At 53.8% G+C, this 26954-nt stretch overlaps 1 protein-coding gene across 2 annotated transcripts in view; it reads right to left on the bottom strand.

Annotated features, from left to right (window-relative positions):
- Nucleotides 1–1177: 1177 nt before the first annotated feature.
- Nucleotides 1178–26954, bottom strand: part of PTDSS1 (phosphatidylserine synthase 1) — a 54085-nt gene continuing 28308 nt past the window's right edge. For both annotated transcript variants that reach the window (XM_055303370.1, XM_055303371.1), the window contains 8 exons: nt 24178–24329; nt 20621–20762; nt 18617–18729; nt 15742–15807; nt 11392–11491; nt 4383–4451; nt 3796–3865; nt 1178–2219 (listed from right to left, as the gene is read on the bottom strand). In XM_055303370.1, coding sequence (XP_055159345.1) covers nt 2110–2219; nt 3796–3865; nt 4383–4451; nt 11392–11491; nt 15742–15807; nt 18617–18729; nt 20621–20762; nt 24178–24329 — 822 coding nt within the window. In that variant the 3' untranslated portion in view covers nt 1178–2109. The remainder of the gene's footprint in view (nt 2220–3795; nt 3866–4382; nt 4452–11391; nt 11492–15741; nt 15808–18616; nt 18730–20620; nt 20763–24177; nt 24330–26954) is intronic.

Here is a 26954-nt window from a genome sequence, read left to right as displayed (position 1 = left end):
GCTAGCAGGGCAGTCTGCAAATGGCAAATGTGAGATGATTGGCAATCAAATCATTTCTGGTATGAAATGAGGCCTCTGGTCTATTTCCATCAATGCGAGGTCCATTTCCATAGAAACGGGTGGAAAAGTAGGGCAAACCCAACAGTATGGCTTCCAGGAGGAATGGCGGCCGAGGCTCAGCCAGTCACTGAAAGTGCTGGTTTTCTGACTACTGTGTCGAGAGCTTTTACTGGGAGGGGAAAAAAGAAAGTTCCGACTCAAAGAGCAGGCACCGACAGTGTCTGGGGACTTTGCTGGGATGTCACACAAAGGCATGGAGGAAAAACAGTCTCCTGTGCACGGTGCTTTTCGAATGCCCCCCAGGAAAGTTGGCCGCCTTGTGTGCAACAGGGCCTCCATCTATGCCAGCCTTGCAGCAAGGAACAAGTGGAGTCAGAGGCACGGTCAAGAGCTTGGAAACGCTCGATGGTGTGGGTCAGGCCCAGGAAGGAGCGTCGAGGTAGACCATGGACGTGATCCCCTGACAAACTCAGGACTCAGTGCACAGAAAAGCAGAATGCAGCGGGGGACGAAACAAGTGCACCTGCTTGCAGAGGTTCTCACTGTGCCCGGGCCTACAAACTGCCTCTCTGCTCCTCTGGCAGCAACGCGCCCGGCCGCTGGAGCAAGTCTGCACGAGGCTCTGAACCCAGAGGTCAGAGTAGGCCCAGGAGTGCAGCGTGTGACCCTAGCTCCGCAGGATTCATTTAACCCCTTTACCCCGGAATTCCTATGCAGGAAAAGGAAAACATGACAGTTTTGGGGGGAAAGACATGGAAAACTCTGCTCTGTGAAGGAACAAGAGGATTTCTTTCGGCCAGTTTCTGTCCGTCTGCTAATCAGCTGAGTACTGGCCGTTTGTAGGAGGGGAAAATCCCACTGGGTTCACGCAGCCACGTGAAAACACAATGACGATCTTGTTCGCCTCCTACTAGTCACTTGGGGAGCTGAGGAAATAGGACACACATCCGTGAGCCCCCTGAAATACCTGCCTCCCTCCTTCTCGCCTCATAAAGCCTCATAAAGCACGCAGGCATGCGGATTACCCTGAGGTCACCTGAACAGGACAGGGACTGCTGACAGGTGGTGGAAAGTACCAGTAAGATGCAAAGAAATGAGCATTCCGCAGAGACTCATCTTTGACGGACTTTAACGTGAGTTATTTTATTTAAAACAGGAATCCATCCGAGGTGGTGAACTACCAGGGCAAGGGTTCTAGAGCATGGCACACGTGAAAGGTAATACTCACCAGCACCTGACATGGGACTAAAGGACAATGTCAGCCACACACCAGGAAGGAAAACAGAATGTCAAAGGCACCTGGCTGGGAGAGGAGCCATGGCGGGCGCTGCCTCTGCAGCAGGTTCACTTCTGCGCACTGTGGACACGTCGGGACAAATGACATTTGGAACGGACGAGAAAGGTTCTGATCTGAAGCCTGGGGTCCTGGGTGGGTGGCTGACTTGTCCTCACATGGGTTTCCACCCACCGCGTCCTAAGGAGGGGGGCATGTGCTGGAGGGAACACACTCTCCCCGTCTCATCTGCAGGCGAGGGGCGCGCCCTCCCCAGTGCAGCTTCAGCAGTGGCCTCTCACTTAAAACCAAAGAAGCACGACGATAACACAAGACAGAACAGCAGCCTGACCCGAAACCAATCCGTGGGATGGGAGAGGCAGGTCCCTAACAACAAAAACCCGTCACCAGCTTGAACATTGGAAGGAAGGTCTGTCGACAACCCGCAACCACAGGACACCCACGCACGCTGCGGCCCGGACGGCCGGGCACCAGGGCCGTCCCTTCCCGCGGAGCTCTGCGCCCCTACCAGGGACCGCATGCCAAGTGCCGAAGCTGGACGAGACCCCGCATTGGCAAAGGATCCCAGGCGAGGACCTGCCGGGCGTGACTGGGTCTACGGGAAACAAGACTCACGCTGTCCAGTGATGACCCCAGGCCCCTGTGCTCGTCCGGATGGCACCACCTGTTTGCCCTCGGCACAGGGAGGGCCACACCATCTGTCCACCCTCCCAGTTCTAGGCACTCTCTGGGACGTCCGCGTGAACCAGGCTCCTTCACTTCTTTCCAAGTCCGTTGGTGACTTTCGACTTGGAATGCCGATTCCTTCTTCTGGAAGAGTGGCTCTCGTGGTTGCCTGGGTGCTTGGGTGGGCTGTCTTCAGAACCTGGCGGAGGAAGGAAGGAGAACACGCCGTCAGGGCTGCGGGGCCTGTGGGCTGGGCCTCAGATGGCCGCTCTCCGCCCAGGCCGCCCGCCGCTGATCCTTGCACTCCATCTAGTGGCTCGTAGCGGCTGGTGGAGGCACCAGGGCTGGCTGCAAACCTCGCAGGCAAGCACGGCAGGCAGCCGCTCACCCTGGGAAGGGCGAGGGGAGGGGGCGTCCTGAAGAACTTGCACCGGGTGGGGGTGGGAGGCCTTATGCTCCCCGTGCTGGGGCGGGGATGGGGGGTGGGGGGAACACAGATCAAATCCTAGCACGAGGCAGAATGATGAAGCCGCTGGGCGTCTAAGGGTCTCTCCCAACCAAGGAGGCATCACCTGAGGTCCCGCCTTGACCTGCAAGCCCCAGGGTCTCTACCTCCCTACACTGGAAGGTTCTGGACTTCACAGGACTAAAGATCTCCTGCCCTCTATCGGGGTCCAGAGCACACTTTGAAAAGTGGGCCTCTTACTGCTCAGGGCAGCCCTGGAGCCTCCCACGGGGGATGCCACCCTCTAGGATGCTCAGTCCCCGGGGCATCGCCGGTCACACTGCGGTGGGCCGAGAGCTCGCAGGACAGGCCTCCCAGGACAGGGGGTGGGGGAGCGCGCGGGGGGCCGGGGACGCGAGTGGGTCTGCGGACAGGGTTCTCTGCACCAGGGCTCAGGTCCGGGGCTCAGGCCTGGGCCCACCCCAGGGCTGCGGCTATGGGAACCCCAGAGAAGCGCGAGCTCTGGTCTCCGGGGCAGGGCACCAGCTGCAGGGCTATTTCTGTAACTGCTACGCCTCCCTGTCACGGGGATGCGTGTGTGGCACTGCCTGCTCGTCGCCGCCTCTTGGGGAGCAGGGCTCGGCGGGCCAGGAGCCAGGGCCGCCCTGCGTGGGACCCCCGCCCACCTGCACCGGCTCGCAAACAGGTGTCCACCCACCCCTGGCCCAGGTCTCGCAGGGCAGCCCCCGCAGGAAGAAGCGTGAATCGCGTGGCCCAGGGAAGCCTGGACAGCCGCCCCGCAGGCCTGCCCCTCCGTGGCCTCACGGCCTCCTGCGCTGCCACTGTCCCCTCGGTCCAGCCCCCAAGTGGCCCTGAGAGCCCGTGGGGGGGCGACTGCGCAGGGGCACCTCCCTGGCATCGGGCTCGAGCCTGCCTGCCGACGCTGCCGGGCCCACAGCTCCCCAAGGCCCTGCAGAGGCCGGTGGAGACCCCGGCTACAGCCAGCAGCTCTCCTCTCCGCACGTCGCTCCTGGGCCTTGGAAGTCAGGACGGCCCTCAGCATGCTGCGGGCTCCAGGCCCCCCAACGTCCTCCCGTCACAAGGCGCAGACCCACGGGGCGCCTCTCCTCAGGAAGCCAGGTTCCCACGGGGTCCGGCCACAACTGTGCAGGCCCTGGGGGCATGTAGTGAGGACGCGTGACGGGCAGTCTGGGGCCTCGGGAGAATGCCTGCCAACACCAGGGGATGGACCCGGATCCGGATCTCCGCACTGGGCCTCGAGACGAGCAGGGCTCAGCAGGGGGCTCAACATGGGCTGAGAAGGACATACCTTTTGAACCTTTTGCATGAGACCAGGAGATTTCCGGGCCGTAGGTGCCATCGTCGCATTCTGAGTACGTCTAAGGAAGACAGAGGCACAGGTCAGGACAGGTGCCAGCCACTGGGTGGCTGCCCAGCAGCTGAGGCTGCATCGCCCGCATCCGCCACATGGGACCCAGCCTCCTTGCTACAAGCCCACGGGGTCTCCTGGGGATGGGACTCGTGTTCTAGAAGGGGCCACCAGCCCCCGGGCGTGGGGTGAGTCAGCACGAGGGCCGTGGTCACCTAGCCATGATGCTGTGTGGCAACCACGAAGGCAGCGTGGCCAGCCCGCTCCCATCCACCCCTGCACGTCCCACGAGGGCCCAGGTGGACTCAGGGGGCAGCGAGGCCCAGCCTCGTGAACCCGGCCCGGGGCTCTCCAGGCAGTTTCACTTGTAAACAGACACACAATTGGGTTTCGAACCTCTTCCAAAGGAGGGTGGAGCTCGGGGCTCCGAGGGGGCACCTGCGGGGCGAGTCTGGGGTGGCCACGGCGCTCCAGGGGCCCCCCCAAAGCTGCCAGCAGGACGTGGCCCTGTCTGCCCCCGCCCCTACCTTCTCCCGGTGGCCGTAGTGCTCTGCGTACCACACCATGCCGTACAGACACAGGAAGGTGGTGAAGGCCTGGAAGACACAAGCCCCCACGCTCCATCAGCGACAGGCACTGAATCCCCTTCCCCGACTCCAGCAGGACGGCACCCACGAGGGCTCGGCGCGGTGTAGCCCTGTGTCCCAGGCACCGTTAGGAGGGCAGACATGGACCTGGGGGTGAGCCGGGCGCCCCCCCCCCGCCCCCGCGCTCTGCATGAGCATCACCAGGAGGCCCAAGGCACCACGTGGGACGCCAACAGTCGGCAGGCAAGGGCACTTTAGACGGAGTGTAAGGGGGACGTGTTCCCGGCATGGCCCTGCCGGTGCCCCCTGGGAGGACACCCCAGACGTTGGATGCTCCAAGTCTAGCTCTCGTGGCCGCCCCACTGCCCCCATCTCTGGGACATCACGGGGACGTGACATCAGCTTCTGTGGGAAGAGGAGTCTGGCTGAGAAAGGGGCTTCGTCCCTGGGGTCACAGGGGTCTGACGCCCAGGGTCAGCCCCACCCTGGCCCACTTCTGGCTGCCTCTGTTTCCCTTCTGTAAGTGGACGGGAGCCTACAGAGGACAGTGCTGTCAGCGGGCCCCTGCGCAGCACGGGAAGGCTGCGGTCTGCACGGCCGGGGTAACCTCATGTCCTCCTCCCCACACCCTGGGTGACACGCTAAGCAAGGAAGGGCACCTACAGGGGCACCTACAGGGATCCCATGCTTCAGGCGCGCCAGGGCCCAAGCATCATGCAGCTTTCTGGTGGCCTTGCTGCAGCCCTAAGGGACGCAGTGGGAGTGGGGACGGGGGGAGTCCCTGCCAGGCCCCACAGCCCGGCCTGACCGTCCGACTGTGACCGAATCACCAAAGCAAAGCTGAGCCTAACGCCCGTCCTATGTCCAGGATTCCTTGCCCCAGGAGCTCGCTGACGCCCAAGCGCCGGCACGTCCAGTGAGACCGTCACCTTGAACCACCGCCCGCGCAGCTGTGAGGTCGTCATGGAAACTCTTCTTGAATGATTATAATTCTTTCCAAGAGTCCTAACTTTACACCCAAAAGGGTGGCCTCAAGCATCCTCCCAGTCCTCACGTCACAGACAGGAACGCACAAGTGGCGGGCATGGCTCCGGCGGCACCCGGCCAGCACGTGGCAACGGGGCCTGGACCCAGCTCTCCCGATGTTGTAAGGGTGGCTGTGGACGTGGAGAAGTACTGGTGCCTTGTCTCCAGGTCCACGTACTTCATCCTTCTATCCACTCCCCTGGAGGAAGACGGGCCTCCCGCGAACAGCCCTGACTCCAGGGAGGAGCCACGGCTGCGGGAAGAGGGGCTGGCACAGCGCGCTCTGGCCCACTTCTCGGCCATCACCACCATCCACCACCATCCACTGATCCACCTCCGTGCGCTCAGGGCAGGAGCCCGTGCTCGGCGGCCATCTCCGACGTCAGTGAAGCGGGGGCGGCACGTGCTGGAGACAACACGAGATACAGCAGCCACCGGTTCACTTGATTCTAAAGCCGCACCCAAGCTGGTGAGGGACTGGGGACGAGCTCAGGCCCCCCCCCCGCCCCCCGTCGAAGTCACACCGTGAATGGATGTGTTACGATTGTAACACGAAAACAACCTCTGGCCCTTCACACACGTGTCCTAGGACTCGCTCCGGTTCCCATCATGCACGGCCACCAGGGGCTGCTTCCACGGCGTGGGGGCCTGGGAGGGCGGGTGGGGGCAGCGGGGGCGCTCTGGGGGCGGCTGGGGCACAGTGGGCTCTGCAACCTGCAGCAGGCGCTGGCAGGCCGCAGCGACAGGTGCTCGTCACAGCATCACCACACACGGGCCTGCGTGGGGCCAAAGTCACCCCTTCCCTGGGAACTGAGGGCCCGGGTCGCGGGCATCCCAGGGGACAAAGGCTTGTAGGCCACAGGTTGGCAATCACACTGGGAAAATCTAGGCGCGTATCCCTCTAAAACGTCAAGGCCTGGACTTAGCAGGGGTACAGAAAGCGTTGAGGGAGTGGGAGGAGACGCGCGGGGAAACCGAGGCAGCGCAGCACAGGGCCGTGGGCAGCGGGGCGCACAACCGGAGGGCCTCCAGGTGAGCGACAGCCCATCAGACAGCGGCTGAGGGCCAACCGCGAGCAGCCCACAGCATCTGCGCCTCGGTACCAGTCTCGGGGTGGGGAGGCGTCCGGCGACCGGGTCAGGGGTGGTCAGGGCCCTCGACTGCACCAGTGGGGAGGGTCCGGGCCATGCTGCCTTGCTGGATGATGCTCTCCTCCCTGACTGAGGTCGATCCCGAGGTCATGAGCACGGGCAGGGGGGCACCTCAGCACCCCGGCCAGCAGCCTCCCTTCAGCCCAGGCCCTCCGGCACCCACACGACGGCCCTCCCCAGGGCGTCCTGCTGTGCTCCAGGCCCGTGCTCCGGCCCCGCCTCCTTGAGCACGCAGCTGCTCCTAGAGGTCCACGCTCCGCCCTTCTCCACCCCTGATGCAGTGGCCCTCAACCCTCCCAGCTGCATGGCTGGCCGAGCATTCCAGCATCACTGGGCGGACTGGAGCTCCCAGAGGTACAGCACGTCCTCCCCTGGGAGCTCTAAGGGCCCTCAAGCCCTGACACCCTAATCAGGAGCGGCTCCTTTCCCTCAATGGGTTCCCTTGAGGGAAACCACCAACAGCCACCCAGGGGCACAAACTAGAAACCCTGCAGTCGCCCACCCGCCCACCATCACCGGGGTGGTGTCCTGCGGGGCCGACCCCACACTGCCTCGGCAGCCCCAGAGAGCACCTCTCCCCTCCAGACTGCTCCACCCCATGCAGCCCTGCCTGTGAACCGGGTCCCCAGGGCGGCCGTCCTCGGCTCTCCACCTGCAGGCACACAAGGGTCCTTCTGACACAGCCGCTCCTTGTCCCCCACCTCGGCAGCAGGCTGCCGTCCTCCTGAGATGCTGGGCACTGAAGCACCTGTCTCCACCGCCCAGGGGTCCCCTGGCCTCCGGCTCTTCTACTGACTCCTTTATTCTCTTGCATTTGCTGCCTGAGTCCCACACATCAGGGGCTGTGTTCGACTCGGGGTGGACAAAAGGACAACAAACGTCCTCGTGAGCAAAAGGTACAACGCGGAGGAGACAGGTGTGCACACATCACCTGTTTCGCTGCGCTGAGGTTACCGGAACTCAGGAATGCATGCTAGGGGCGAGCAGCCCCCTGGGGACTTAACTAGCCTGCCTGGGGGGTCAGGGCCGGAATCCAGTTTGGTCTTGATGTTGAGTCACTCGGTGGAAAGAGCATAGGAAGGCATTTGGATGCGGCAGGGAGAGCACCCTAGGTGACGACAGGGACGTGTGGAGGGAGCGCTGGCTGAGTGACTGAGATGAGCACGGGGCAGGCAGAGAATGAAGTCCCGGAGGGTGGGCGCAGCAGGCGCTACGGACGCTGACCGTCCTCACACACAAGCCAGAGGTCACGGGTGGGCCTGGCGGCAGGACCCATCTTCCTTGTGGATCCTTCCTCCTGCAGGACGGAGCTTTGCTGGTGTGGTGCCCCCGCTCCCCTGCAGCCATCATTCCTGTCCCTGGAGAGGCGTTGTCTCCTCACCCCTGGTGAGCCCGACGTAAGAAGCTGGATGGTTCCTGTCCTTTGGGTGCCGAGGCCTGTGACTGGGGGTGGAGGCAGGTCGCGTGCTGGGCCTCAGCCTTCAGGAGCCCTTGGTGCCCTCCTTCTAGAGCTGACGCCGCCAAGTGTGCATCCCCAGAAGAGAGGCGATGCTACCTCCGCATCCTCCTTTCACCTTCTGCTCGGACTCTTCTGCACGGAGAAGTGGGGCATTATTGGGCCCATCCAGGCCCAACGACAGGGAATGATTCCGAGCAGGGACAGAGACAGAGACCTGAGTCCTGGAGGACAGTCTGGCAGCCGTGTAGACAGTGGCCCCGAGGGGCAGAGCACCCACCGCCGCCCTTAAAAATCCTACCCACAGGTCACATCCAGGCAGACTTGGGCAGCTCCCGGTGTGTGCCCTCTAGTGCCCCCGGAGCTCTGCGTGCGCCCCTCATGATGTCTACCACGTGGGTGTGACCAGTGTGCAGGGGCGACCCCCACCTGCGCCTGGAGATCCCGGGCAGAGGGCACCTGCACAGGCCCACAGGAGCTCCCGTGCCAGGCCATTTGGGTGCAGGCCCTCGCTCTGCTGTGTGGCCTTGGGCCACACAGTGAACCTTCTGTGCCTGCATCTCACCTACAGAAGAGGGCTGAGGAAGTCCCCCCCTCGAAGTAATCCTCAGACGTTCATGAGGAGAGCTGAGCCTAGCGCCTGGCCCCAGGTAAGCACCCCGAGCCCCGCCATCACCGTCACCTATCTGAGCGTGTCCAACGTCCGGGGCCGCTTTAATGAACACTCAGTGGGCGTTGTGTGAACAGACGACAGACCTACAGGGACCACGGCAGGTGGAGGAGAAGCCAGCGCTGGGCAAGAAGTGGCTCACGTGCTCCACGAGGTGACGACACAAGGCACCAGGGCAGGCCAGACGTCACCCACGCAGGGGAGCGTGCGTAAGCGTCAAATAAGCACAACAGAGAAAGGTCTCTGAAACTTCAAGAGGCGCTGGAGGAGCTGCTGCAGGACCGGCGACCAGAGAGGGCTTCCTGGACGCGGCCTCGGGAAGACCCTTCTGGCCACTGATACTCCAGGCTGGGGCGTCTGCAGGCGTGTGGAGAAGGGATGCTGCCTCCCACCTTAGCCTCTCTGCGGTCCCCAGGGCCCAGGCACCAGGCGAGGGCAGCACCCACTCTGCCCGCCCTCTGCAGCCGGCCATGCTACAGTTCACATACATGGTGCACGTGCAGAGACACGTGATAAGCACCCGGTTAAAGTCTCCAGGACCATCTGACGCGGTCCCCTAACCAATTCTTACCTCTGGTCCCCCTGGGATGGAAAAAATGCACTTGAACATTAGTTCTGGAGAACGGGTACAAAGGAGATCATTATTCCCTTTCATTGTTCACCGTGAAACAGGACAGAACAGGCTCAAGGTGCTCTGGCACAGTTCAGATGTCTAACAAGTAACCCTAAAAATACATGCTGTGAAAGGCAATAAAAAAAACCCTTAAAAATACAAAGATTAGTCTTGCCAAAAAAAAGGAAAGGAAAGAAAGGAAAAAAAAAAAAAAGAATTAGACCTGAATCTGATTAAGCCTCTAGATTCACCTCCCAATTTGCAGAAAAAAATAGAGGACAAAGACCTCTATTAAATTAGGGTACTCTATAAAACCAGTAAAATCCAGACTGTGGGAAAATCTACAGGACAAAAAAGCTGGGTCCTTCAACAAATAAATCGTGAAGGACAGAGAGCTACAAACACAGGGAAAGCTATACAGTAAGAGACTTAAAAGGCATGCCAACCAATCGCAACAGGTAGATATTGATTCAAATAAAGCGTTAAAAAATACTAGGTTTTAAAAAATATTGGAAGTCTGAACATCAATTAGATACTTGCTAGTATTACAAAATCATTCCTTTGTGGATGTGATAATTGGACGGTGGTTGTATTAAAAAAAAAAAGCATTCTTCTTTTCGAGATGCATGCAGAACTCTTAAAGGTAGATCTGTTTCAAAATAATTCAGCATGGGGATGGGAGGTAGAGAATATAAGGGAACTGGATGCCCATGACGTGGTCACTGGGGACACTGGATAATGCGTGGGTACATGAGGGGTCGTCTACCCTACTTCCAAATTAACTTGAAATGTTTTATGATTACAGGGCAGCCTCAGTGGCTCAGCGGTTTAGCTCCGCCTTTGGCCCAGGGCATGATCCTGGAGGCAGGGGATCAAGTCCTGCATCGGGCTCCCAGCATGGAGCCTGCTTCTCCCTCTGCCTGGGTCTCTGCCTCTCTCTCTCTGTCTCTCATTAATAAATAAATCCTTTAAAAAAAAAAAAAAGAAAAAAGAAATGTTCTATGATTATAAAACAAACCTGAGTCAATTTTCTGGACCAAAGTAAGTAAAAGTGGAGAATCTTAAGCTTAAATATAAAGTAAGACTTTTCTCCAAAATAATAAAACAAATTAAAAAGGGAAGAAATAGAATAGTAGGTTAAGATCTTCATTTTTTTAAAGATTTAAATTCAATTGACATAGAGTGTATTATTAGTTCCCAAGGTAGAGGCCAGTGATTGATCAGTTGCATACAACACCCAGTGCTCAGCCCATCACGTGCTCTCCTTGATGCCCGTCACCCAGGTACCCCACCTCCCACCCGCTCCTCCCCAGCGACCCTGTTTGTTTCCTAGAGCTCATCACCTCTTATGGTTTGTCTCTCTCTCTGATTTAATCTTATTTTCTTTTCCCCTCCCTTCCCCTTTCAGAGAAAGACAATTATCATACGATCTCATTCATAGGTGGAATTTAAGAAACGAGGTGGAAGACCACAAGGGAAGATCTTACTTCACTGAAGGAAGAGAGGAAGTCCGAGGACAGTGGAGCTAGAGGCCCCCAAGGGCTCTTCCCTTCTGAGGGGAAGCTCATCTCATTGGGCCTGGGCCCGTGAAGTCGGCCTGTGGGGCAGAAGCTGGTCTGATTACCTTCAAGAACATCTCATCTGACCTACAGACCACAGTCCGTCATTTCGTACCCAAACCGTGTGCGCACCGCAGTCCATACGCTACCGGGCACAGTAACTGTCCTCACCCCTTCAGGGGCATGAATTCCCAGAAGTGAAACAAGCGCACATATGGCGCACCTGCTGAGTGCATGTGCCCAGAACCCGCCACAGTGACCCAGTCTGGATGCTGGGTGGTCTCACGTGTTTAACCTCGACCTTCACAGACTACTGGCCAGTTTCCAGTTTGGGGTTATTACAAGTACAAGGTCCTGTCTACAAATTTCTAAGAGAACTTGGTGCACAACAGTTTTGTTGTTCTGTTTTTCTTAAGAGCCGTGGGGGGGGGGGTAGTTCTGCTAACACTTTTGGGTAAAAAAGTGATGACTCACCACACAGAGAAGCCAAAGCACAACATAGAGTATTTGGGTCTTAGAGAAGAGATCTTGTCCGAATTTTATGCACACGATAGCTTCCAGGAAACCAATGACCCTAGTTAGAACGAGAGATCAAATATTAATTCTCATCCGAGCATATACTTTACCAGGAATATGCAGGACTCCATCACTATACCCTGGTAACAGGTTCCCCACAAAATGTTCCACTTGTTCTGTTCCATTGCAGCCTCTTCAGAAATAACACCTATATTTAGAGTTTAACACTAAGTTTATTTTGCTGTTATTTTTCCTAAGACTTGATTTTTTTTTTTAGAGCAGTTTCAAGTTCACGGCCAACTGTGGACAAGGTACAGAGATGTCCCGCAGAGCTCCCTGCTCGTTGCTGTCTCCCCAGAGCGCTCCATTTGTTACACCTGATGAAGCTACAGGACACACCATCAGGGCCCAGGGACCAGAGTTCACGTGACAATTCCTTTGGGGCTGTACACTCTGTGGGTCTGGACTAACGGACGGGGATGTGCGTCTGCCCTTACAGGATCATGCAGAATGGTTCGCTATACCGCCCCGAGAAGCCCTTGTTCTGCCTATCAGTCTCTCCACAGCCTCCCAGAAATAATAAAGCATTGTTCACTTTTTCTTTCTCCCAGATCAAGACCTCAACTCATACATTTTAACCGTTGGAAGCCTCCAAGTCAGCTTGTTATCATCGGGGTGAACTGTCATCACCTCTGCTGGAGCCCACTTACTCTGTCACTCAGTCTCGTTAGCTGTTGGCAAGCCTTCCTCCTCTCGGGCTGGCATCGGCCTCTCTCTGCCCGTGGGCCCTAACCCCGTCCTCTAGTCCTACAGTTGAAGCCTTTCAGGCAAGTCTTTCAATAACCTGAAGGCAGCAGTTCCATTCCCTCCCAGACTTCTAAGCACTTCCACATTCAATATCCCTTGTTCCCAGTTCTTGCTGACCGTAGAAATAATCCTTTATTTTCTAAATATAAAAGAGTCAAAACAAATTTCATTTTACTCTTCTGTTAAAAATAAAGGAGTAAAGAAAAAAAAACCCACTCTTGTTCTGCATCTTCATTTATGATCAGACCTTATAAAGACCAGACCTTTACGAAGGTTCAGAACTTGGTGGCAAGAACGGATGACCTGAGGACAGAGCCGGCCGTGCGATCCCAAGACTACGCCAGAATGCGGACTTCAGACAGCTCCACGGGTGTTCCTTACTCAAGGTGGAGGGGCGTCGGTCAGGGGTTGGTGTAGCTGCACACTCTCTCAAAAGGAGAGAAGGGACCCAGGAGGCATCAGTCCCCATACCACTGGGCAGGTGCAAGATCCCTGCCTTCCACAGGGGTAGAGAGGGTTCTAGGCTGTTAACAACTCAACACCTTGAACCTGAACCAAAGTGCAAAATTTCCTTAATGTATTGTTAGAGAGTTTGGGGCTCTTTCCCACCCAGTCCCAACCAGGTAAGGCTGAGCAGTGGCCGGCCTGAGTCTCTGAGGATCACCCCGGGGCTCTCCGTCCTAGAGAAGCGCACTAACCACCCCTGGGGCTCTCCGTCCTAGAGAAGTGCACTAACTGCCCTGGGGCTCTCCGACCTAGAGAAGCGCACTAACCACCCCCGGGGCTCTCCGTCCTAGAGAAGTGCACTAACTGCCCTGGGGCTCTCCGACCTAGAGAAGTGCACTAACCACCCCCGGGGCTCTCCGTCCTAGAGAAGCACACTAACCACCCCCGGGGCTCTCCGTCCTAGAGAAGTGCACTAACTGCCCTGGGGCTCTCCGACCTAGAGAAGCGCACTAACCACCCCCGGGGCTCTCCGTCCTAGAGAAGCACACTAACCACCCCTGGGGCTCTCCGACCTAGAGAAGGGCACTAACCTCCCCCAGGGCTCTGTCCTAGAGAAGTGCACTAACTGCCCTGGGGCTCTCCGTCCTAGAGGAGCGCACTAACCACCCCTGGGGCTCTCCGTCCTAGAGAAGCGCACTAACCACCCCTGGGGCTCTCCGTCCTAGAGAAGCGCACTAACCACCCTGGGCCCCTCCGTCCTAGAGAAGCGCACTAACCACCCCTGGGGCTCTCCGTCCTAGAGAAGCGCACTAACCACCCTGGGCCCCTCCGTCCTAGAGAAGCGCACTAACCACCCCTAGGGCTCTCCGTCCTAGAGAAGCGCACTAAGCCCAGGTTCTCTCCCTGCACTTTGCCTTCCTTGATCACTCTGGACGTGGTGGGGATGTTCCGCAGCCCTGTGTTTTTTTCCATTCCATCCCTCTTTATCTTTCCATTTCTCCTAGCACCTTGGATTGTACTTTTGCTGTTTGAGGAGAAACCATTTCTTGGTGACAGTATCTCTCTCTCTGATTGGCCTTCCTTTCCCCCAACGGGTCAACGGAGGTGGTTATGTGGAGAGTACGTCCACCTGCAGTGGAGTAAGACTCTAGCAAGGACTTCTGCACATGGAGAGCAAACTGTACGTGGACTCCCATTCACCAGGGAGGAGGGCTCAACCGCTCTGTGGACATGGAGATGCAAAACCCATGGCTTTCATGCTCCTTGGGCAAGACAGGAAATAGAGTCCTCCTACCTCCTTTTCATGACTCAACAACTGTGCTCTCACCCGGCCTCTGCTCAATCTGTAGTTCTGTCTCCCGTTAGATCACTCAACAATGGAAAGCTAATAATCCATGCGATCACCCATTAAGGTACTCTGGGCATGATAGTCAGCTTACATCAGAGAATGTTTGAGAAATAAGGACATTGACCCTGTGTGTTCTAGGAGGTGAAAAGGCTGCCTAAGGTAACCTGGGTGACCCCTCAGACTCTAAGAGCTGGACACGTGTACACACACATATATACCCACACACACGTACACACACATATACACACAGAAAAATGTTTAGAAAGAATAACAGAAATGTTAACAGCAATCATCTCTGACCAGGTGACTTCTCTGGATGTTCCTTAGTTTCTTCTTTTGCCACTTTTTAAATCTACACATATGTATTACTTTTTTTAAAAAAAGATTTTATTTATTCATGACAAACACACACAGAGAGAGAGAGAGAGAGAGAGAGAGAGAGAGAGAAAGAGAGGCAGAGACACAGGCAGAGGGAGGAGCAGGCTCCACACAGGGAGCCTGACATGGGACTCGATCCCGGGACCCCAGGATCACACCTCACGGCAAAGGCGGCACTAAACCTCTGGGCCACCAGGGCTGCCCTGTAATTACCTTTTTAACCGGGAAAAATAAACTGTTTTAACTGTTTAAAAATCTGTTGATAGTAGTAACTTCTTCCCACCTATGGGTTTCATCAAATTTTCTTTATGCCATCACAATCCACCTAGAACCTAGATTAGGTCTTGAATCTAACTGCCTCAGGGACTGAAGGTCACACACAGATGTGTGGGACATCTCTGGACCCTTGCCTGCTAAACAGAATGGTAAACTGTTGGTGATCTTTAAGCCAAAGAATCACTTACCTGAGACACTGAAGATGGTCTCACGTTGAACCCTGTGGTGTTAAACTATATAGCCTATGGTTTCTCTCAGATATTTATTTTTTATTATTTTTTTTCTTTCAAGATTTTCTTTAAATTCAAGTTAATTATGATATAGTGTAGTAGTAGTTTCAGGCACAGAGTTTAGTATTCATCAGTTGCACAGAACACCCAGTGCTCATTAAAACATGTGCCCTCCTTAAAGCTCATCACCCACGTACTCCATCCTGCCCCCCAGCTTCCCTTCCAGTGACCCTACGTTTGCTTCCTAGAGTTAAGAGTCTCTTACAGTTTTTCAAAGCATTTAAATAATAATATATTAAAATTGCATTGATATATATATAACAAGACCATGAATTGTGACCATTTGTGTTAGTTCTCTTTGGAGCAATAAAGTTATACCTTGGTAGGTAGCAAGTATCTGTTTTGAGGGCCCTTTTGGATGTGAAAGTAACAAGAAAGCATTGGTAAACCTATCATAAAATGATGTCACAAACGTCACTGAATTTAGAGGGAATTTGAATAATCCATTGTCTATTGATTTCATAAAATAAAGTCTCCCAAGTTCTGTGCAGGAAAGATCTTTCGATTTCCTTTTTTGTTTTTTGTTTTTTTTTTTTAAAGCAGTTTATATAATATCCTCTTTCTACAATTTGCCAATCAACTACAATATTCTAAACTTCAATCAGAAAGTGTTAAAAATGAAAAGACATATGAGAAAACAACAGTGAGCCTTCACAGGCAAATTGTACCAAAAGGCTGACCCTTACTTTAGGGTCAAGAAATAACCAAGGAGATTTAAAGGCTTAAGTGGTTCTGAAGTGTCCACAGAAACAGATTACTCACCCGAACACCCAGCACTGTGTTCCTACGCGTTTGCACTGTGTGTCAGTGAGGTAAGCATAGTACTGCCTGAAAGAACAAAGGCGGAATTCACTGAGAGCTTCTGGAAGACCAAGGGGTCAGTATAGCATTAAATCACTTTGACAGAGTAAATACAAAAGATGTTTGGCCTGGATCTACATACTCTGGCTGCCTGGTCTACTGCTAGTCAAGGGGGTAGGAAGCCGGGGCCTCTGCAGAAACATTCCTGCAAAGGTTAAGAGTTCGGGCTGGGTTTGGAAGGAGGAGAGCATGGTTTAAAGTGCCGACTATTTGCAAAGGCGGTTTTGGTTCGGGGACAGAGTGGGTTCTTCAAGCCTCTGTGCATGGAAGTGATTCTGGAGGTCACGTACACTGTCACCAACGGTCCCCTCTGGCACTCTCCAGGACAAAGGTTGCTGATTGTAACCAGGCAGGACGGACACACATTCCTGGCTCTCGGGAACTGGAATGGGGCCCTGGCTACCGTCACTGTTCACTGAATACCAATGACTTTGAACGTTACTGACGAGATAGGAAAAAAACAGGCGATGGTATGGGGTTGAAAGGCTTAGAGCAGCATCGTCCTCATAGGTATATAACACAAGCCACAAGTGCAATGTAAAATCTTCCAGGGGCCATGTTAAAGAAGTAAAAGGGAACAGGTAACATTCATTCTTGTAACATAAGTTATTTGATCCAACATATCGAAAACTATAATGAAGTATTTTTACTGTTTTTGCACTAAGTCTACATAGGTGTGTATTTTACACGTGTAGCACATTTTAACGCAAACCAGTCACATCTCCAGTGCTCGACCACCACCAGGGGTGAGTGGCCGCTGTTTAGGACAGCGCAAGCTTAGACCCTCATAACTACCCCCCCAAACTCAATATATCCCTTCAGAAGTAGCACCTGAAGCAGGAGTCATCATCTTCTTGGGGTCACAGACTCCTTTGAGGATTTAATGACACCTATGATAAATGCACACGAACACACACGCTATAAACTTTGCATTAAGCCTCAGGGGATTCGTGGATACCTGAAGGTCATCCACAAACTACCACCTCACCTGCAAAGACCCGAGTGGAGAATTCTAGTCATGAAGATTTCAGGTCCGTCTCTCACTTTCTATTTTTATGACCTAATATGCTTTTACCAGCTTAGCTACTCTACTGTCCAACCATATCCCTCCCCTTAGACTGCACTTCATATTATTAGATTAGAAGAATGTTCAGTCAAACATCCTCTCCAAGCAAGAGAAGCGAATCAAAAAGGAAGAAAATGGAGATGTGGTCTGTATGGTTTAACGCGAAGCCTGTAAGCTTTCTCTCCTTTTAGGGCCTGGCACTTGCTAGCTGGAGTGGCTGTGCTAAAACCCACTAGAGCTCTTCCATACTTCCAAGCTGCCTGTGAAAGCATCTTCTTACATAGGAAATGCCTCAGGTTGGTATAAAAGCATAGAAAAAAGTGGCTGAGTTTTAAACAAGAAAGAATCATGTAAAAATCCATACATAGGATTTGGCAAAAATTTTAAGCTCTCAAAACTCAAAACGGGACAGTCTCCAGTTTTTGCTTTGAAATGTTTATTTAATGAAACTGGAATTTCACAATCAGATGTGATTCGCGATTCTGTTTTATGAGAGAGTTCTTTCCCCGCTGATTTTGTTGATCATTTCTAATTTTATGAAGAAGCTGTGCTAATCTTTCTTGAAGATAATTGTGAGCCTCAAATTAAATTAAATTTGAAATAAGAGAAGAAGGTTCCAATCCACTAAGGAAAATGGCATATTTACAAGAAAACTACTTCAGCAGACCACTGGTCTGTGACGGGTTAGGACGCCACCTGCCTACCAACTGTTGGTTTCCTGTTTGGTTCATAATGAAAACCAGAGAGAGAATTTTGGGCCTTAACTCCCCATGACTCAGTTGTATCTTACTTGGTTTGTTCAATCCAGGATCCGGGGAGGGGAGGGGTGGGGAACACATATATACAGGTATATTAGGAGATAGATAGATGCTTATTTACTTTTTGTAATAATTAATGAAAACCAGAAGAGGTGCTGGCTGGAGGGAGGAGGTTTGTTGGACCAAGAATACCCACTCTTCTTGGCAAGCGCTCTGCTTGTGTGGTTTGCATGCACATTAAAAATAGTGAATTAAGTCATCCTACAGCTTCTGAAACACTAACCCTTGTAATTGCTTAGTTTATATTTTCATCAACTGTGCAGATATTGCTGGTGTCATTACTGGTCAATGCTGGAGCTTCACGTTAACTGTAAAACCCAAATGCCACTAGCTCTAAACAGGAAAGATGAGACAGATGAAACAGTGTCTGATACTCAGTGGGATTAGTCTACATGAGGGGCAGTCCCCGAAGAACACCTCCAGTCTTGGGCCCTACCCCAATAGGTGGAATAACAGCACAGATATTCAAGCTTCTCTTGGTTGTCCTGGAGGATGACAGGAAGGACACTTGAAAGTAACCAGCTCTAAAGGAGCTAACAAAGTATCATTCCAAAAATACCATCATTTATGACTTCCGAGTCACCATTAAAACTCCTGCATTTTCAATCATCTCATTTCAGAAAAAAGTCAGCACCACTGCTACCCCCATTTTTTTTAAAGGATGTTAAAGGGAGGTAAAAAGCAACAGCAGTAGAACATTATAAAAAGGTTTGAAGAAAATGGTGGGTGTGCTGTTCTCACTTCATGTCATTGGGGCCTGAAAGCAAAACATTGTCTTCATATTTCTGATATTTTCATGTGAAATCTGCAACTCTACATGACTTTCCTCACGCTGAACAGGAGAACACATAGCAGGTTCATGTGCTCAAATGACAGGTGTGTATAGAATTACCTCACTGTAGGAGCCGTGATGCCACCAATAAAGAGAATTCTACACCAACTTAATGGATGACTGGCTTGGAACACAAAGATATGTTTCAAGAAGAAGGTATTCAACTCAGTTAGCTGAAAAAGAAGGAAGCATTAGTCAACGTGATGCTGCATGCGGAGTCACAGTAGCATATTCCTTGTTATGGACATCTAAACATGATGAGGACGCTCAAAGCGTTTTCAGAAAATGTATGGGGTCTTCCAAGTGGCTAGTGGAACAGGTGCTATGTAAACTAATGGCCAGTACAATACTGGCACCAACCAACTGGGGGTTACGGGGGAGGAGCTGGGATGGGGGAAGGGGTCCAAGGTGGCATCAGCTCTTTGTCACGTTTCCCAGCATGCGGCTGCCACTTGGGTCACGCGTGGGATCTGCAGTGCAGTTGGGAAAGAGATGCGTGGACAACAGTAAAAGTCATGAAAACAAGTATTCGCCGTGGGACACCCAAGCAGCCTTACAGAAATCGGGCCAGATCTCTAAGATGTACAGCTGCAGGAAGGTGAGAAGAAGCCTGAGGACGAGAAATGACTGTGAACTGCTCAAGCACCTGCCCCGGCCAAAGGCAAGCTCTGAGAGGTGGGTGTGAGGGTTGGCTCAAGGATTCCCCTGCAGCCTGTGGTACCTGCCCCCGAGGTTAGCATCCCGGGACAGCTCATCGCGTGAGACGGCCCTGGGGATGAGCTCCATGCCGGGCCCGCCTCCTGCACTGCCCCTCCAGGTCCAGCAAGGAGTGGAGATTGGGGAAGGGCACTGCTTTGAACCCACACGGACCAGCACGTTCACTTCAGTGACAGAAGACATGCTTCTCTTCCCATAGCATGGATTTCGAGGATATAAAATGGTCCCCTAATTAACACAGGTGGAAAGCTGATCACCACTCAGCGCTCACCCTCACAGGAGTGGCGTGCTCTGTGATGCTGCTGTTCTGGGGGCACGTCTTGCTCTCTCTCCCAGACAAATCCAAACTCCTCCTCGGTTTTTGTAGTCAAGGAAAGCCTATGCCTTCCTGGGTACTGCTCTGATAAGGTAAAACTAAATCCCCATCCATTTGAAGTCCCATTTTTATACAAACTGGCTTCCCCAAACCATGGTGACTATTTAACTCTTCACCTACACTTCCGTAGCCCTAAACTCCATTTACGGAGATGAGCATTATCATTCCCCGCGTGTACGCAAGGACACTTGTCTTAAAGGTGATGTACGCTTATTTTTTCTTATGATGGGAGTATTTCCTGCCTGTGTTCAAAATATAATTTCTCTTGATTCCAAAAGACTCTTCAGGCAAAAGCTAGTCTCCCAAAGTGTAAAATAATTAACATGAGCACAGGAGGATCGACACTAAAGGCAGAGATGTTTGGTAATCCTCTTCCAAGACCCGTGGCTGTCTGAATCGCTTCAGTCGCGCAGTGGGCTGCTTGGAAGGAGACCTTCCGTCCACTGACGGCACCATCCCGGAGGACCCAGGTCCCCAGAGGGCTCCAGTCCCCCACTGATGGCAGACGGCTGCTTCACTAAGCTCTTCACCAATTACCGAGAATGGTAACAGCTCAGGCACAATCTTACAAATCAAACGTTAAGTTTGGAACATAAGAAAAAACCTTTGTGTTTTGTTCCTTTGGTCCTCAAAATGATCACTCTGAAAAGCTACCCAATGCCTGATGCTTTGGGTGACAGCTGCTGACCAAAAGCTTCTTTCGGGGAATTTTAAGCTGTTTCTAGTTTGCAATTCAAAGAAAGAAACTGGAAAATGTCTACACCAGGAAGCAAGACCGTAGGCGTGACAACAGTGTTCTGTTGAATTATTCTCTATGTCAGCTGTAGGATTTTATACCTTCCAAACCAGCCGCCAGCTGGTAGGCAGTGTCAACTAGCGTTAACTCTAAATTCCTCGACAGTTTTTATTTTGCTTTGGTTTTGGTTTCTTCCCCCCTGCCCCCGCCAAGTTCTGAGCATCTGAAAGAATACCTGCCAGATGATCATGAAAAGGTATATTCCAGCCACTCTCTGAAATGAAGATTTGGGGTCAAACCATCGCACGTAGGTCCAGCTGGCAGGAGTGAACTGGAGCACAGCTCTTTTGATCTTCCCAGTGGTGGTATGGATGTCTCTGTAAGAAGAGAACGGCTCCAGTGAAAATCCAGAGAGATAAGGAAGGGGAAAGAAGAAAAACAAAGTCGAGGAAAAAAAAAAAAAACCCGGCTGACAATTTTACGACAAGCTCTCAGAACAAAAAGGTTCCTTCCTAGTTGAACCAGCTCTCCAACAACGATCTCTCTATTCCCATGAAGCGTGGAGAGGGGTCTACTCGATGGGGAATCCTAGTGGCGACAGGCACAGGGCAGAGGTCAGGTCACCGCAAAGCCAGGAGAGGCCTGAACTCACCAACCAGTGACAAAAGGGGCAGAGGCGCTAACGAGGTCCGCCTGGAACCAGGCCAGGGAGCACCAGGACGCCAGCAAGGACACGATCCCACCCGCTGCATGTCGCCCAAGTCAGGGCACTTTTGTAAAATAGAGCAAGCACTTGTATTCTGAGGTCACCCACACCATTTCTTCATCCCATCTGTCCCTAACTGAACAGTTGCAGAGGACAGGCTGATTTTTAAGCTTCCCTTAGTTTTAACCCTAGAGATCACTCAGTTAAAAATGTCACCCTCCCATGACAGAAAGGAAGAAGATTCCCATGCACGACAAATGACAACATTCAAGCTCAGCGCAACTGGCCCATGACGGCTCCCCTCGTGAGCATCACAGCCACGAGTATGCGCTGGCCCCTCACGCTGGCCCATATGTCAGACACTGCGAAGTGCAGAAGGTGTAAAAGCGAACGGGTTGGGCCTTTTATTCCTGGGGGAAGACGTGAAGGTCTGTTCCTTCATTCATTCACCCAAACCCATCAACAAGTGTGTATTGGTGAAGTCTCACAGCAAGAAGACATGAGGCCCATGAGTAACAAAAAAACAGATCATCCAAAAATGAACAAAAATTATGAAGGACCTGTATTTAAAAAAAATACCCAACTATATGTTAAGAGGTAGAGAAACAGGCGTAAAGAAAGTGACACAGAGTGACCACGTATTAGAGGGCTCAGTACAGATCTCCCTCCACTTTTGACGGATGGGGTTCCGTCCTGATAAATCCGTCACAAATTGGAAATATCAAAGGATGGAAATGCATTTAATATACCTAACCTACCAAACGTCACAGATTAGTCCAGCCCACCTTGAACCTGCTCTGAACCCTTGCATTCGTCTATGGGGGTCGAGCAAAATCTTCTGACACAAAGCCCCTTTTATGATAAAGTGTCGAGTATCTCACGGCACTTATGGAGCACCGTACGACGGTGAGGAGCAGTGGCTGTCTGGGCGCAGAACGGGTGTGAGGACCTATCGGAGGTCCACAGGCGTGATGGCCTGGCTGACCGGCACTGGACCAAGAGAGATGGTCCTATGTGCATCAGTAGCCCGAACAAAGATCCACATTCGGAATGCAAAGTATTTCTACTGAATCTGTGTCACTTTCACACTAGGTGAAGTCAAAGAATCATTGAGTCAAACCACTGTACGTCAGGACCATCTGTACAGGAAAGGGGTTAATTAGACTTTCCGTTCATTTATATATTTCTGCTTAGTGGTTGGGCATGTGTTTTCGTAACCTGACAAAATGGTTCTCAAGTTAAATCGAAAGCATGAATGTATGACAATGGGGAAGCGTTATGGCAGCGCGTAAAGGGCCGGACAGCCTGACGTAAATTCAGACTCAGCTGCTTGCTAGCGGAGTGTTCTCGGGCAAAGTTCTAAACCTAATTCTCACAGTCACCATCTCTGGAAGGAAGAGAGAAATAGTGTCGGCCCCCGGGGTGGAGGGAGCGTTGGTCCCCGGGGAGGACGGAGTGTCGGCCCCCAGGGTGGATGTCAGGCTCAAACAAGATACTGCTTATAAAGCTTGCTCTTTGCAGCAACATGAGGCACAGCTACAGGTTTTGTTCCATGACATGTGGTCTTAAATATATGAAAAAGCATGCTTGCAAGTCAATATCCAAAGAAAGGATTATTTAGAAAAGAATTGGGAAAACTATTTGGAAAGGAGTGAGGAAATCAGTCGGAAAAACTGTGAGGAATCTCTCCCTCACACCATATACCAGATTAAGTTCAAGACACAGTAAATAAGTTACGCATAATGGAAAAACACCAAACCATCAAAGAACTGGAAGAAAATACAGGCTAATAGTTACCTAAACAGAAAGACTAAAAAGCTTTTAAAGTTTAAGTGGAGTACCTACCACAAAGAAAATCAAACCTGGGCAACACAATAAAAAATAAAGTCACATTTATGACAGAGTGTTAATATCGTTCACCTATGAAAAGCACTAATAAAAAGAGGGAAAGCCTAATACACGTAGGCTAGAAATACAGTATCACAACAATGTGTGATCACATTAAAGAAGGATTAAAAGTAAAATTCAAAGAAACAGTTAAATGGACACATTATACACATCAGTGAACGTGGGTGAGAATATAAATGGGTATAAACAAATAAATTTATTTACAGAAAAAAAAAGTGAGAAATTTACACAAAGATATATGTTCAAGAATGTTTGCTCTTGGAGTACCCGGGTGGCTCAGAGGTTGAGCGTCTGCCTTGGGCCCAGGGCGTGACCCCAGGGTCCCGGCATCGAGTCCCACATCGGGTCCCTACAGGAAGCCTGCTTCTCCCTCTATGTCTCTGCCTCTCTCCAGGTCTCTCATGAATAAACACATAAAATCTTAAAAAAAAAAAAAATGTTCACCCTAGCTTTTTTCACAAAACTGAAAACTTTAAAACAACTAAGTGACCACAAAAGGGAACTGGTTAAATGCCTCACGATCTCATCATACGTTGGGATATGAAGAAGCCCTTAAAATCACAATTTACTATTGATGAGGTAGGAAACGTTCATATTTTGTTTGATAAATAAATGACAGAGTAAACACCACCACTCCTGCTGTTCCCTTCCTCCTTACTAACAGCACGGTTCTTCTGACCATCAACTTGAGGAGCGAGTTCAGGGGAGCAGGGTAAGGGAGCACAGAGGTGGGCTCTGTCCCCCGGGGTGGCACAGAGGGACGTGCGACTTGAATCGGAGTCAGAAACGACTACCTGATGGGGTAGGGAGTTGAGGCAGGAAGGGGAGGACCCATCTCCCTGGCACGTGGGGACATGGGTCAGAGCTGGGCAGAGAGGGGGCATGTGCACGAGCTCAGAATGCTGAGTGCCCCAGAGGGCGTGGAGAAGGGGCACCTGCCTGGCCCACTATGTGCACTCCGTCCTACAGACCACGAGAAGCCATCGCAATAAGAATACGGTGCACGTAAGGAAACCATGAATGGTTTAGCATTTTCTGGATAAATGCCCCAAATCAGGTTTCTCATCAATTACTGACGTGTGATCTACTTCCTATCACCCAAGGCCGTGCCGCGGCTGCACGCAACTACCACGGGGAGGTGTGCAGGCAGTGACCCCTCCAGGAGCAAGGCCACTCACTTGAAGCTGGCCCAGTGGTAGGTCCTCATCTCCAGAAACCGGCAGACGACCATGCCCAGCCAGATGCCGCCGCCGTTGCACAGCAGAATATCCAGGATGACCTGATCCCACCAGCACTCGGCGAAGTTGGGCAGCAGGTGCATGAAGAAGAGCTGAGGAGCACAAGAGATCATGGTTTTAGGGACAAGACTTTGCAGAAAGAGCGACTCCCCCATAACCAGACACTCTTCCGGGAGGAACTGTTGACGTGTCAAGATCTCCTAACGTACGAACAGAGCGAGGTCTGTAATCAGGTTTGTTCTGTTGTGCTGGCGATGGTTTACAAATACTAGGACTCCAGGCCATTCTTGCCTTGACGTGCGGAGACGGTAACCACCCCGACGACTGCTGCTGACGACTGACCCAGGCTAGCGAGGAGACCAGGATGTGGGGGGAGGAGGAGGAGGAGAAGAGCCCCCACACCCACCGCAGAGCACTGCCATAGCCCTCAAAGCCAGCAGCCTGGGCGCCGAGCTGCGCCACCCTAGGGACATTAGGTGCCACAGCAGGGATGCTGCGGAAGTAGCGAGGTTATGTTCTGATGACATGTTTCAGGAGACGGACAGGAAACCTCCGACAACCGGTTCACCATTGTCATCACTCACTCAGGGCTCTTGGTGTGTGGGGAGGGGGCAGACGCCAGTCCAGGCTCCCGTCTCAAGGGCAGGGGTCGCACGTTCACGAGAACCGCAGAGTACGGTAGGCCTGGCAGCCTTACCACGGCGACACGAACGGTGGGGACAGAGAGCGGCCCCGACAGCCGCTGAGCAGAGAGACACAGTGGGCGGCCCGTGAAGGGCGGTGAGGAGTGGATTGAGCACATTCCAGAAAGGGGAAGGGGGGGAAGGGGGTAAGTGTCCCACGGTCGCCGCCTCGTCCAAGGCCAAGTGCGAGGGCACCAGCCGCGTGCAGGGGCTGGGAAGGCCCGCGTCAAGGGCTCAGAAATCACAAAGACAGCGCCAGGGCATCCCCTGGAAGGAGGCAAGGCCGCACAAGGAGCCCGGGCGGCGACGGGACAGGGCCTGTGAGCCCAAGCTGTTCATGCACGCATGTCCAGAACTTGGCCTGGTGCCCGGCGCAGGGCACGGGGACCTGACGGCAGCAGCCGAGGATGCAAACTGGTTGAAACGGGCCTCCGCAGGGGAGCAGCAGGTGGAGGATGCGCCTTGGCCTTGGGGCTTCTCGAGGGTCCCGGGTTCTGGGGGCGAGGCTGGCCACGGGGAGCCCGGGTGGGGGGACACATCTGGGCCCGGCTGGGCCACCTGATGGAGCAGGGCGCTGGGCTCCCGGCCGTCGTGTGTCGGGCCTTGGGCAGGAGCTGGGAGGGCCGGCCGTGACTCACCAGCTAGGTGGGCGCACCTGCCACCGCGGCACCAGGATGGGCGGGCACAGCACGTAGCAGGGAGGGGACGCTCCGGGTTCCCGCTCCGTGAGGAACACTCAGGGGACGAGGGCCCACTGCCCTATGTCCAGGGACAAATGGCCACAGCCAGCGCAGGGGGCAGGAGGAGGGCGCCGCGGCCGGGCGCCACAGGAGACACACAGACGGCTGCACAGGCCGGTAGGCCCAGTGGGTGGGCAGGTGGGGCCCAGCGGCATTGGGCGAGCTATCCACATGTTCCGACGTAAAGACTGATTTACGTAGACGCGGAGGGAGGCGGGGACGCCGCAGAGGGAGAGGCAGGCTTCCCTGCGGACCCGCCGACCGCTGCGGACTCCATCCCGGGACCCGGGGGCACGCCTGGCCCGAGGCGGCTGCTCACCGCTGAGCCCCCGGGCCCTGGACTTGCTCTTCAGATGGACGGCGTGGCTGTCAGCAGGTGCTGTGAGGGCACGGGAGGGCAAGCGAGGCGCCCGTCACACAGGCCTGGGGGGTGGCCCGCAGCACAGCCCTGTGGGCAGGGAGGGGAGGGCGGCCCGGACCCCCGCCTCACTTCAAGCTCATGCGGGCAGCCAGGCTGAGCACCCCGTCCGCGCCCGGCAGCAGACGCTTCCTCGGGCTCCCGGCAGGGGGAAGGGCACCGACGCGCGTCCCCTCAGAAGCCTCCCATGGACCATCCGGTCTGCAGCCTCCCGTGCTGCCTCCCCGGAAGTGCGCGGCTGAGGTGGGGCTGTCCCGCAGCTGTCACCCAGCCACCACCCGGCCACCCTGCGGCTGAGGTGGGCCCGTCACCTGGCCATCACCTGGCCGCCCTGTGGCTGAGGTGGGCCGTCACCCGCCCTCCTGCAGCTGAGGCTGAGGCGGGCCCTTCACCCAGCCACCACCCGGCCACCCCGTGGCTGAGGCGGGCCATCACCTGACCGTCCCCCGGCGCAGACCCACACAGGCAGAGCGGGGGGCGCCAGGCCAGGCCTCAGAGGCCTGTGGGAGGCCGCCGGCGGAGGCCTGTGTGGCCAGTGCTCCCAACCTCTGTCCCACATGGCCGCTCCACCCAGAGCTACGCCGCCCTGCACCAGCGAGTGAGCGGGCCGGCACGAGCAAGTCCCCGAACCTCACTTTCCTAACAGGTTGTCGAGTCTGTTGCCTCTCTGAGCATGGGCAGTGCCGGCACCAGGTCGGGAGGCCGCACCCCACACAGGTCCCCAGACACTCCTGTGACCACTGCACCGCGGGGCCAGTCCCTCTCCAGCTGCAGACGAGCCGGGCCCGTTTGCTTCCAGTGGCTCTCAGCACCATGCGTTCCCCCAGGGATGCTAACCTCACTGTTTTCGCTACTTTTGCCCTTAAGACTTGACAG

This window comes from Nyctereutes procyonoides, unplaced genomic scaffold, assembly GCF_905146905.1.
Source record: "Nyctereutes procyonoides isolate TBG_1078 unplaced genomic scaffold, NYPRO_anot_genome, whole genome shotgun sequence".
Taxonomy (NCBI): domain Eukaryota; kingdom Metazoa; phylum Chordata; class Mammalia; order Carnivora; family Canidae; genus Nyctereutes; species Nyctereutes procyonoides.
The sequence above is the reverse complement of the archived record's forward strand: the minus strand, read 5'-3'. Positions and strand labels throughout refer to the sequence as shown.